At 44.1% G+C, this 13,289-nt stretch overlaps 1 protein-coding gene and 1 long non-coding RNA gene across 2 annotated transcripts in view; both read right to left on the bottom strand.

Moving 5' to 3' along the window:
• Window positions 1-746: 746 nt before the first annotated feature.
• On the bottom strand, window positions 747-7,964 carry LOC127528892 (uncharacterized). Its single transcript, XR_007935503.1, has 3 exons — window positions 7,875-7,964; window positions 1,696-1,773; window positions 747-1,620 (listed from the first exon to the last, which is right to left on the bottom strand). It is a non-coding gene; the product is annotated as an uncharacterized LOC127528892 (long non-coding RNA).
• A 353-nt stretch (window positions 7,965-8,317) lies between these two features.
• LOC114655240 (SAP domain-containing ribonucleoprotein-like) overlaps window positions 8,318-13,289 on the bottom strand; it is a 64,877-nt gene continuing 59,905 nt past the window's right edge. Inside the window, exons 7-11 of the mRNA XM_051930448.1 lie at window positions 9,503-9,591; window positions 9,016-9,067; window positions 8,614-8,687; window positions 8,491-8,510; window positions 8,318-8,409 (exon numbers count right to left, since the gene is read on the bottom strand). Coding sequence (XP_051786408.1) covers window positions 8,318-8,409; window positions 8,491-8,510; window positions 8,614-8,687; window positions 9,016-9,067; window positions 9,503-9,591 — 327 coding nt within the window. The remainder of the gene's footprint in view (window positions 8,410-8,490; window positions 8,511-8,613; window positions 8,688-9,015; window positions 9,068-9,502; window positions 9,592-13,289) is intronic.

The following is a 13,289-nucleotide window of genomic DNA, read 5'->3' as shown; positions in this document are numbered from 1 at the left end:
GGACAATGACCCAAAACACACCAGCAAATCCACCTCTGAATGGCTGAAGAAAAACAAAATGAAGACTTTGGAGTGGCCTAGTCAAAGTCCTGACCTGAATCCAATTGAGATGCTATGGCATGACCTTAAAAAGGCGGGTTCATGCTAGAAAACCCTCAAATAAAGCTGAATTACAACAATTTTGCAAAGATGAGTGGGCCAAAATTCCTCCAGAGCGCTGTAAAAGACTCATTGCAAGTTATCGCAAACGCTTGATTGCAGTTATTGCTGCTAAGGGTGGCCCAACCAGTTATTAGGTTCAGGGGGGCAATTACTTTTTCACATAGGGCCATGTAGGTTTGGATTTTTTTTTCTCCCTAAATAATAAAAACCACCATTTACAAACTGCATTTTGTGTTTACTTGTGTTATATTTGACTAATGGTTAAATGTGTTTGATGATCAGAAACATTTTGTGTGACAAACATGCAAAAGAATAAGAAATCAGGAAGGGGCAAATAGTTTTTCACACCACTGTAAATTCAGTACCCGGTCCTGCAGCGTTAAGGCATAGGATTTTTACATGGCACCTTTTCACAGAAGGCATCTTCACAAGGAGCTTTAGAAGACAAACACAAATATGAGGCAGCTAGCAAAGGATTTGTAAAAAATAAAATAGACACAAACACTATGCCAGACCACCAAACTATGGCAGCTGTTGGCACAGTCACGTGTGCGTTTTGTTTAGTTATAAAGGTGGGCCTGTATGGCATGGGCTCGGTGTGAGTGTTCTTTGTGAAGGACTGACTGGCAGCCCCTCTCAGAAAGCAGGTGGCTACAAAGACCCCTATACTTGTGAATCTTTAAACTGTGCCAATACAACTTCAGCATAAATATAAAATATGGATTTACAATGGAATGAAACCGCACACAAAGAGAGAATGTTATCAGAATGGCCAGGATAATCAAAGCAAAGAACAGTGAAAGAACGACCTGAGGGTCCTCGCGCTGTCCGTCACCCAAACTATGTAAACGTCCTGTGCTGTGCGGTGTCACAGCCTCTCAGTGAAATGTCAAACACAACTGTGCAGCGAGATTTGATAAAAGTCTAAAGATGGACACTGGGAATGAGGGCACAGCTGTGAGAAGGGATGGCAGTTGGCCACCATCAGCTGAGCAGCCTGCTGTCCTCAGAATTATCTTCTTATATTCTTCTTCACTCAACACGTCACCAGTTTCGCCCTCCATGTACTGAGCTCCACTGTGGAGTTAAAGGCACAAGCAGACCTCCGAATCCTTGTGTGGGACGTTGGGCAGATAAGTTGAACCTTCTAGAATGGGCACTCTGGCCTCTTCGCTTTTGTCATAGCTCCTCACTTCTGTGACATAGATGGGAATGAAAATGTGAAAGACTTTGCACACTCCTTTATTTTGTGACATCCCCACTCAAAATGGGCCACAGTGTTAGCAACAGAACGAGGACCCAAATGATTCAAGAAAATCAAAGAGCCTAAACGGGAGCAAACGGCCAAGCAAACAAAGACGACACTCCAAGAGCGCCTCAAGCACAGTCGGGATGAAGAGCCATTTAGTACACGCCGTCCGCCATCCCAAAGCGCTCCACTCGCATCTTTTTCTTTACCTACACAGAAAAGTAGACTGTGAGCTGTTCATGTCCGTGAAGGCCAAGCAGGACACAGTGATACAGCCGCTTTACCTGCTCATCCAGGATGGCCACCGTGTCCAGCACAGCTCCAAAACGCTCTTTTCTCTTCCGGAACCTCTCTTGATCAGCCTGGACAACAAAGGACATTAGGCATTTTGATGAAAGAAGAGTGGCATCAGGACAGGCACTGTCAGGACTCAGCTGGCACTACAAACAAATGAGAGCCCAACAGTTTGTGGGGATTCTCAAGGAGCCCTGGCTGTACGCTACACCGAACAGGACCAAACTAATGACAGCCTACGATGTGACTTGCAAGGGTCTTCTTCATAATTCAGGACTATGAACCTGAACTTTGGATCCACCAGCACTGTGCTCCAAATACCAGAGAGACGGCACGTTATAAAAGGTCATGGTAAACTGAGGGCTGCGGAAGGTGGGCGAGTTTTTAATAAATAAATAAATAGCTCTAATTGTCGCACTCAGGTCTTTGGGTGGGGGCGTGGTACTGCAGGATCACCTGTGAACCAAATTGGCTTTGACAGCTGCTGACTGGCACAGTTGTGCCACTCCCCCCATTTTAAAAGGAAAGCAAGGAGATGGAAGAACAGACGAAGGTCAAAGGAGGGAGAGCAGAAAGGTAGGAACAGGAGAGAGTCGGTGTGAGCAGACGAGAGAGAGAAGGCAGGCAGACAGCCGGGAGGAATTCCCTCGAGGGAGCGTGTGGATGGCACTCGGAGGCTGATGGCCACTCCAGCCGAGTGACTGGAGAGTTGGAGCGACTCACCAAACAGAGAGAGCACAACTGCAGGGGAGTGAGCGGCTCAGAGAGGCATCCTGCGGGTGGTGCCATGGACCACAGGGGCACCAGCCTGGCAGTGGCAGTTGCAGGCTTTGGCATAGTGCCCTGCTGGGACCTCAGACGGCAGGAGGGGCCCCCGAGTGTAGGAGCAGTGCTGAAGGTGGGCTGAACGGCTGGGTAGGGGCTTCCTTGGCTAGAAGGGCCCATATAGGGATAAGCTAAGGAGACGTCCATTTTAAAAGACTGCGTGCACCAGGGCTCATGTTATTGGGGACAGGTCCCTGCCGTGTGTCGATTATGTAATTGATTTTAACCTCCACATGGACACCTTTCTTTTTATTGATGTATTTATTTATTGGACATTTTCTTGCATTGCACTTTTTGGACACTTTTCTGTAACTGTTCTTAATAAAAGCACTAAGCACTTTTTTACACCTTCCCCTTGCTTTGTGTGTGTCCTCATCTGCCAAGCTCATCCCGGTCATGACTACCGACTCTGTCGGGTTCAAGAGGCTCCCAAAGCTGAAAGGGGAGCATGGAGCCAACCTGCACCATCACAAAGGCAGAAGAAAAAAAAATGGAGGAACAAACTAAAAACAAACTACACAGGGAACGAAAGAGCAAAAAATCTGCAGGAGGGCAAGCAAAAGCAAAATCAACAAAGATGGCATCAAGTAGCTAAAATATTCAATGAAGACAAAAAAAAACAAAACAATTCATACAAACTGCCTCTTTTAAACATCAACCACTGCTTAAGTCAGATGCACCAGCGCTTACCGAACCAACCACCATGGCACGACGTGGAAAAACACCAGCCAAGCACAAAGATTAACAATACATACATACATTCAGCAAACTGAAAAAGCAGCCAGCTAATGCGGACAAACCTGAAACCTCACTGGCATGAAACTGGGTACCAACCATTTTCCTCTGACGCCATCTGTCTTGTTTTACCGCTGGCACCTGCCATTTTCTGGAGCTGCTACAATGCATTTTCACATTGGTCATATCCAATATTGTAAATGTGATGAAGACGAGACCCTCTACTGTCCTTACAAGTACACAAGCAAGCCAGTCAGATGCACCCAAAGCCACTTTTCTACTTAAGGCCCTGAAAGAACTGAAGTTCAATTTTTGGGGAACCAATCAAACCCAGCGAGGGAGAAGGCAGCATATAAATGGGCACAGGCATCCGAGTAAGACCAAGCCTGAAAGCTGTAAATAGGAGTGGAGAAGGCAGCCTCTGTGAAGTGTGGCAGTACGGTCAAGAGCAAGAGGTAGGCCAGCAGCCTCGAGTCAAGCTTGTTCCTGAAATGGGGACAGCTGGATGTATGAAGAAGCCATTTATAAAAATGAGGTATTAGACGAGAGCCCATCTTCCCTCTTACAAGACGTGGAACACCACAGCCTCGGCCAATGAACAAGCTAACTTTAGACGCCAATTTAGGACACACATTGGAGCATTGAAAGAAATTGGAGAAGAGGCCATGGAGCCCAAAACAGCTCATCATTTCCACAATATGCCATGAAGAGGAGTTTACAAAGTCACACCATCCTTATGAGCAATTTGTGATGAACACTTTCTAATGTTTCTATAACTCAGCTCCACCTGCAAAGCCACATCGTCCTTGGTGAAGAATTCAACTGAAAGTAATTGACTCCCTCCATAACTCTGAATGTGCCTGTCGTGTGCCCTCGTAATCTCCTGATGCTTAAACTGAAACAATTCAATGCCTTTAGGCCTTCCAGGTAGAGCAGACTCGACACTCCTGGGATCTGTCCAGGCTCCCTTCTCAGGACTTTCTAGTAGTTTATTCTCTTATGTGTAACAAACAGGGTCTGATCTGACATGCATCATGGTTCAAATGCTCTCCATAAGTAATAAACGTCACCCTGAATATTACACAGAAGTGACTGCTCGCATCTTGGTCACGGTGCACACTATTCGGCCTTTTCATTTGCACACCAGTTGATTGAGGAGTGTGAACATCATGCAGATATCAGTCACAGAGAGTGAACTACACCAACACACACAGTCCAACAGTAGGGCAGGGCAGCATCAGCAACTATCAGTTATTAATCAGGTAAAACCAAAGGGGTCACAACTGCAAATACAAAGACTGTGCCACCCCCCCAAGAAAGACTGGCTAAACCCGCACACATCCTTGGTGATCTTCACCAAAAAAAAAAAAAAGATCTGACAACACAATTTGTAAAATTTCTCAGCAAACACACAAGCCTTACCCATTTAGGGTGGTGGGATCATTTTAGGCCATCAAGGCCTATATAAAAAGGCAGATGGGCTTTGAAGAACTCCAGCATGTTTGAAGTTCTCACTGAAAGGATGGATGTGGTGAGAAAGGGCATGCAGGTGATGGATGGGAGTAACACAGCAAGATGCCAAGGACAGGAAGAGAAGGAAAAAGATGATCTGCTGTGGCGACCCCTAATGGGAGCAGCCAAAAGAAGAAGGATATCATTCTAGTACTGCACATTGTTTTCCCAAAGACAGACTCCTGGTGCTCACTCGGTGAGCTGGAGATTCATTGGACAGTTACCATCACAAAGAAAACACGAGTCCTCTGCTATGAGAGACCCGAGTAAGAGAGGCTAGGCAGAAGATTTCCAGGCAATGTACCTGACCTGGTACCAGCATTCTCAGTGCTAACATTTGCACAGTTTGTGAGTAGCCCATTTCTGAGAAGTAACCACAGTCACAGTTAATGATGAACCGGAAGGTATCCCTAAGACCTGTGCCCATGACACAAATGCCAAGTGCCTCTGGTTGAGGAGGTTGGTAAGAGCAGAGAAAGGCCTCAAACAAACTGCACTATCATGACAATGAATTCTCTGTGACCGCCGGTGACTGCACTTACCCTTTCGTTCTGTACTGCTGATATAGACAATGACTTTAGTACACGCAACACTTTGAAAACATCACTGTAGAACTATTCTTAATAGAATTCCTAATGGAATTAATAGAAAGTTTAAAAAACTCCACAATGGAGACATATAAAGACTAATAACTACAAAGTGAATTGTAGGGCATATGGGAACATGAGGGGCAACCATTAAGAAGGATATCAGGGAGGCTAAAAGACAGCTGGAGAGAAATAGCAGATAAGGTGAGACGACCCGAAGAGATTCTTTCAGTATTTTAGTAGTAAAAGAATCATCAAGGAGGAAATAGTAAAGGGAATTAAAAGATACAGAAAGTGAAAAAGCGGACACTCTAAACTCACATTTTAATGAGGTCTTCACCAGTGAGCAAGTGGATAACCTCCCAGTGGTAACAGGGACTACTAAGGAGTGCTTTAGAAATTCTAATGAGAGAAGTGCTGCTCAGATTAAATAGGCTGACATCAAACAAATCACCAGGAACAGATATTTTATATTTACCACAGAGTTCTTAAGGAGGCTAGCGAGTACAGTACAGTAAACCCTTGACACATATTTTTAGGAAGTCACTGCACACTGGAGAGATTCCAAAGGACTGGGAAATGGCAGATATTACCACTTTATATAAAAGGGGTGACAGGGCAGATCCAAGCAACTATAGGCCAGTAAGCTTAACATTCATTACAGGTAAATTAATGGAAGGAATTATTAAGGATACAGTCAAAGTGGTGCACATGAGATTACCTATCATGACTTTGAGAAAGCATTTGATGAGGTGCCACATGAGAGGGTGGGCATCAAACTACAAGTAGCAGTAGTTCAGGGTGTGGTGTGTAGTTGGGGGCAGAATTGGCTCAGACACAGGAAGCAGAGGGTGATGGTGTGAGGAACCTCATCTGAATTGGCTGATGTTAAGAGTGGTGACCAACGGGGGGCAGTGCTAGGGCCGCTGCTATTTTTAATATATATAAATGATTTGTATAAGAATATAAGTAACAAGCTGGTTAAGTTTGCAGATGATACCAAGATAGGTGGATTGGCAGATAATTTGGAATCCATTATATCATCACAGAGGGACTTGGACAGCAGACAGGCTTGGGCAGATTCATGGATGATGACATTTAAAGTCATTAAATATAAAGTATGATACGTAGGAAGTAAAAATGGGATGTTTGAATATCCAATGGGAGGTCTGAAAATTGAGAGTCCACCTGATGAGAAGGATTTAGGAGTCATAGTGGACTCTAAGCTATCGACTGTCAAGTGTTCAGAAGCCATTAAGAAGGCTCACAGAATGTCAAGTTATATAGCGCCTTGACGTGTGGAGTACAAGTCACAGGAGGTTCTGCTCAGGCTTTATATCCAACTGGTGAGGCCTCATCTGGAGTCCTGGGTGCAGTTTGGGTCTCCATAAAGACACAGCAGCACAAGAGAAGGTCCAGAGAAGAGCGACTCGGCTGATTTCAGGACTACAGGGGATGAATTATGAAGAAAAATTAAAAGAGCCGAGCCTTTACAGTTTAAGCAAAAGAAGATAAAGTGACATGACTGACGTGTTTAAAATTATGAAGGGAATTAGTCCAGTGGGTTGAGACGGTGACTTTAAAATGAGTTCATTGGGAACACAGTTGGAAACATGTGAAGGGTAAACTTTACACAAACATTAGGAGGTTTTTCTTCACACAGAGAACTACAGACACTTGGAATAAGTGAGCAAGTAGCCTGGTAGACAGGAGGACTTTAGGGACTCGCAAAACTTGACTTGATGTTTTTTTCAGAAGAATGAAGTGGACAGGATTGTCGAGTTTTGTTGGGCTGAATGGCCTGTTCTCGTCTAGATTGTCTAATGTTCAATAAGACTGGAAGGTGATGATTGCAAAGTTGATTATGAGAAAGCACTAGATAGACATTGATGAAGCAAAGATCAAGGAAGAATTTTTCAAAGTGAAAACAAAGAAGGATAAACAGGCCTCTGAAAAAGGAGCACGACTTGGTGTCAATGACTAGAACAGTGCCTTCTAGTCCTGTATTTGGACTTGCATGTGATTTAATAATTACAAATGTCATGTGTTCATTAATGAGTGCATGTTGGCAAGTCAGTTTCTGAACTATTTTCTCCAAATTTAGTGCAAAAGGCGATCTTGTGCGTCTCAGAACTTAATGATGTTGACATCTGTGCCGACTTCTGGGATGTAATTTACTGCTTGGTTAGAAACATATTGCTTACTAGCAAACACTGAACTATTGTTACATTTATAAAAATGTTAAGTGTAAAAGTTAACTGAGTTAAGAAATCAACTCTTTCAATCTACAGACATTACGACAGATGAGGCCTCACAAGTACAACCAGGCATTTGGTGTGACGTGTTAAACGGAAGTGGAGTCATCAGTTCATATAAAAATGTTTAAGACGCGAGCCTCTTGCAGATGAAAACCAGAAATGCTGTTTGAGAGACTTCAGAATTAAAAATGCAGACAGTACCTGTGCTGACAAGATTTAAAGAGCAACTACTACCTGCAAACTTACACTTACCACTGGATGTGAAATGGCAGAATCGTCTAGAAAGAAATAAGAACAGTTTATTTCAGAAACTTTGGCTTTCACATGCAGGTCTGCCCATGCAGGACCTTACAACGAAGGTGAAAGCTGTTACTTATACCTAAACAGTTATATTTTACAAAAAGTCACAGGGAGTCTCAGCGCCCCTTTAAAAAAGTGTCATTCTACCCCTGGATGCTGACTATGTCATTACATTCTCACAATCAGCTTAGTGTCACCTGTCCCAGCACCATCTAAGTGACACCTCCGCTGTCCTTCTGCCTGCCATTGAACATGTCCAGGGTCTAAGCCAAGATAAACAGTTTTGTGCCTTTTTGCTTCACCCCAGCAGCAGCAATTGAAAGGCAGAGAAACAGAAAACACAACCATAACCACGTCACTCATTCATTCATCCAAACAGTCATCATGTTGCGAGTTCAAAGGAGAAGAGCAAAGCCGAGAACAGGAACATCCTGCTGGCCTTTCTCCGTCATTTGGTTTTGGGTAGAGTCCACACCTGGCCTGCTATCTGCTTAAAAACAAAAGCTCCCTAAATCTGACATTATTGGTTTTACACCCTAAAATGCATAACACCGGTATGGCTACTTACCAAAACTAGGAAGACCGAATCTAAATAAAAAAAGAGAAGAAGGAGGCGAGTGTCACTGCGGCACTTCCATGTGTCTACAAGAAATACGTGTGAGAACTCCCAAGGGTTCTGTACTGTACATACCGCACAGCTCTGGCCATTTTCTTTGCTAAACTGCTGACCGGCGCACCAAACCGTTTGCTCCTCCTTTTAATCCTCTGCATTTTAGAACAAAAAGAGATGAGAGTTCACAGGGAATTTCAACAAGTCCAACAGTCACATCAGTAAGTGGTCCATTATTTTGCTGCCGAAGGACACCACACACACAAAAACAAAGAAATCTGCACAGTCACAGTGGGACGAGGAGTCCACCCAGCACTGGCAGCTATTCTGTAAGGGTGTGTGTCTGCGTGTGTGGCAGACCTTCAAGAATAACACACTCATGTCCTGCTTCTCTACATGGCACAGCAATGAGATTTGGAGTCTCCTGCTCCACGTGATCTCTTCTAGAGTAAAGGAAGAGGGCTGGTTTTCTGTCTTACTCACCTCATCCTCGGGAATGAATTGGATTGTTTTCAGGTCAACCTTTTTGAACATCCTAGAAAACAAACAGATCAGATATTTAGCATAAGAAATGTGCAAGTCAGGGAAGGGTTAATCATGGGGGGGCAGCAGCAGCAGTGTTCCCAAGCAAAGCAAGAGTAGCACAACTGTTTCACAACTTGCTGGGTTCCTTTAGCATCCTGACAGTCACAGCATCATCTGGTTATCTGCCCAAACCTATCAGAGTCCAAGAGGTGGGACTTTGGCACAGAACAGCACAAGTACAGGACCGTGCCGCTCATAGATGCTTTAATCTCTAAGAGCAGACACTGAAGTGGCAATGTCGTCACGTTTTACACAGGGACTCACTTTATTGTGATTGTGTTACTCTTACTGCTTTACCATCAGACCTAAAAACCAAAAACTGCGAGAACGTCCCGGGATGTGGTGCTAAGTCACAGCAGGGCCTCAGTCCACTCCTAATACTTACACACTATGCTCTGGGAAGACATCATCCTCTTCCAAAATATCCAGTTCCTCGTCATCATCGTCATTCTCCTCCTCCTCTCTGCCTTCATCCTGGGTAAAGTGAACATAGAAGAGTTAATCCCGATCACCACTAGCCTGGCACACACAGGTGGACACCCATGACCAACTGTGTGTCTCAAGACAGGGCACTACGGAGCACACAGATTCCCAAGTGTGAAAAAGACTCCGCGAGGATCCACTGCCAGACAGTTAAGGCAGGTCTTTAGCTTCAAGACACTGCCATCCTAATCAGTTCACACAAACCAACTGACAGACTGAATCCAACATTCAGTGGTCCTTAAAGCTCCATCTCCATCTAGTGCCAGGCCACATCACTGTGCCTCTATGTGCCACAAGGTCAGAAATAAAACGCTGTCATTCAAGTAAAATGGCACACAAGAAATGCTGGCCAGTAAACAGACAAAAGTTCAAACCCAGAAACACGGAGCGTCTCGCATTCACAGCGGTGGCCCTTGTCGCAGCTTCACTTTGGAGGTCACTTCTCATCATTTCCTGTTCAAAATGGCTGTGATTTGACAGACTTAGCAATCTCTAGAAGTGCTTTGTTATCACTGAACCCTGAGGCTCGTCTCCTCTGAAAGTACCCAGTTGGGCAGGTTGACAGCCTGTCAGCCACTCTAGGCAGGCACTTGAATCGTTTATATGGTTTGTCACTTAAACACTGGCACAGGGGCACCTCTGACATCCTCCTACATGATGTGTCAGCTGTGCGTGCAAAGTCTCACTATGGTTTATTCTGACAGTGACATGCAGAAGAACAGATGACCATACAAAGATGGCAGAGAATGAACACCTCCAGTGATGGAAAGTGTCTCAGAAATTGGTCCACTACGAGATGGAGTACGGCCTCAAATAACCCGATGTCTTTGGTCTGTGCAGGAGATTTCAGCCTCTCTCAGTTACTACTTGGAATCACTTAAACGGCAGTATGAGTAAATAAAATAAATAGACACAGCAATCAGAATGGCACAAGTAAAGAGTAACGTCCGACTTTGATCGTAGCACTCCCTACTAGCCAATGAAATTGCAGGGCAACCCCTCTCAAGAAGGGCGCTGCAGGACTTTAGTCAATTCCAACAGTAAGTAATGTTGAATGGGCTGCCAGTACACTGCAATACGTGTGTCTTCATGTCAACCGAAGGAAAGCCATAGCTAATGGACTTGTCAAATTGAGGCTACCTGTGTTAAAGCTGCAGGCAGACATAAGTGATGAACCGATACCTCAAACTCAGCATCAATGACGTGGGCAGACTGCAGAGTGGAAGCAGCAATGGGTGGCACAGTCCCTGCCATATCTAAAAATGTGTAATCGTCTTCATGCAACGCAATGCGGCGTCATGTGTCTGTCTGGCACAACATCACAGTGACTCAAAATCCAAACGATACACCAACTTTCTAAATTTACGCAGTGACTTTAGTATGTGCTCCACAAGATGTGCCTTACCCTCAGAAAATGTAAAAACTTCACCAATCCTGAGGGGAACTGCAGGGTTACAGTAGCAGACTAAGGATGGCACCTGTGCACTTGTGTTGGGCAGGGGGTTCATTTATGGCAGTGGGAGATCGATGCCCCTGTGGTTGTGATGGGATTCATCTTTCAGGAATGACCTCACACTACACTCTGACCAACACATCTGGCTCAGGTGATCTCTGTAAGTGCTCTGTTGTTTAGTCATGAGAGGATGAAAATTGTTATCCAAAGTCACCGATTTTCCCGACTGCCAGGTACACACAGGTGTCTACCACCTGTAACTCCTCTATGTCAATACCAACAGGACAGGTGGAGATGGCCTTCTTAAAGTCCGCCACCATTTCCTTCATCTTACTGAGGTTGAGCTACAGGTGGTTCACTCTGAACCATTTAACAAACTCCTTCTCTAGAGCCCTGCATTGCTTCTACTGCCCACTCCAACAGACCAGAAAACCCTGCAAATTACACAAGTAAATGTTGTACCTAAAATAAAAAGGTGTACAAGGAGAACAGGAATGGATCCAATGCAGAACCCCATGTGGCCACTACCACACAGTCAGGTACAGAATTCTGAAGATACACAAATGATGATGATGAGTTGGACCTTTAACAATATGACAACACTGACGGAGTTTAACAGCAGTGCAAAGGTGTCAGTTATCCACAACACATAATGTCATTTACAGCACAAATCACATAAAAATCTGCTGGATTCAGTCATAAACAATGAAGGTGATCTATAAAGGAGTACAATTGTGCCTAAAGCCGTTTCAAGATCAAAATATGACCTTCTCAACGGCTGTCAGAGCACTCAGTTGTTAGACGCGATAGACCACTCATCACCACACAGAATGACCCAAGGCCACTGATTTATGAGGGACTGTAAACCCATTTGCCACCCTCAACTAAAGGAATATTGTCAGATATACTGAGCCAGGTTTCAGTAAGAGGATGGTGATCAGATTTTATGCTTCATATCATGTCATTAACCAAAGAAGCAAATGTTTGGCAAAGTGCATTTTAAACTGCGGAAACATTTCTGGACTTGTTTTATACCTTCTACATTAATTTGAATTATGTTAATAATACGGGCACATCAGCAGGAGATCAGATTTTAATTTTCAGCCTTCTTGTCCTATGTATTTTGTGGTGATTAATCAATTTAGGTTTTGTTACATTAATTGATTTTTCACATTGTCGGGATTTTAGATATCAGGAACTGAACAACAGATGGGGTAATCAGCAGGCTGCAGGTCTTTTCCACGAATCTTCTACATGATACCCACACACACCACGTCTCTAACTAGCAGTGATTGGAGTCTCTTACAAATCTCATCCTCTCCACATAATTGTGGTAAGGAGCCAGAAACACAGTCAGGTACTTAAGTATTTGGATAGTGATACAATTTTCATAATTTAGGATATAGCGGGTTGGATAATGGATGGTCCTGTGCAACACCAGAATGGATTTGAAACAAAGCAATCAAGATGTGACTGAAGTGGAGACATTCAGTTTTAATTTAAGGGGCTTAACAGAAACATTGTATGAGTTATTTAGAAAAGACAGCCATTTTTATACATCGTGTCCCAATATTCAGGGGTCAGAAGTATTTGGACAAACTAACAGAATTATAAATCTAATGACCACTTTAATACTTGGTTGAAAATCCTTTGTAGTCAATGTCTGCCTGAAGTCTGAACCCACGACCTCCTCCTCCGTGTGCTGGGTTATCACACCCTACTGATGCTTTGCCAGGCCTTCACTCTTCAGGTGCCGCTTGTCTGTCACACTTTCTGCCATCTGTTTTGTCTTCAGTAAGTGACATGCTTGTCCAGTTCTGTTGATTGACTTGGACACTGAAGAACATTCTACTACTTTGCTTTGAAAAGCACTTGATTTTCTTTTGCAGTATGTTCTGGCTTATTGTCAATCTGTACCGTGAATCGTTGTTCTATCAGTTTTTAACTATTTGTCTGAATCTCAGCAGACAGTGTAGCGCCCTGTACAACTTCAGAATTCCTCCCGTTACTTCTGCCAGCAGACATATCATCCATAAAGAGCAGCGCAGCCCACTTGCACTGGCTGTCATGCAGGACCATGTCGTAACACCACCTCTACCATGGTTCACGCAGGATGTGGTATGCTATGGACCATGAGCCATTCCTTCTCTTCTCTGTCCATCATTCCGGTACATATTGATTGGTCCAAAGAAAACTCCTAGAGGAGTAAACCCTCTACATTTACTTTTGTGAAGTC

The sequence above is a fragment of the Erpetoichthys calabaricus genome, chromosome 8 (assembly GCF_900747795.2).
Source record: "Erpetoichthys calabaricus chromosome 8, fErpCal1.3, whole genome shotgun sequence".
In the NCBI taxonomy this organism is placed as follows: Eukaryota; Metazoa; Chordata; class Cladistia; order Polypteriformes; family Polypteridae; genus Erpetoichthys; species Erpetoichthys calabaricus.
Note: the sequence above shows the minus strand (reverse complement) of the source record. Positions and strands in the feature narration are given on the sequence as shown.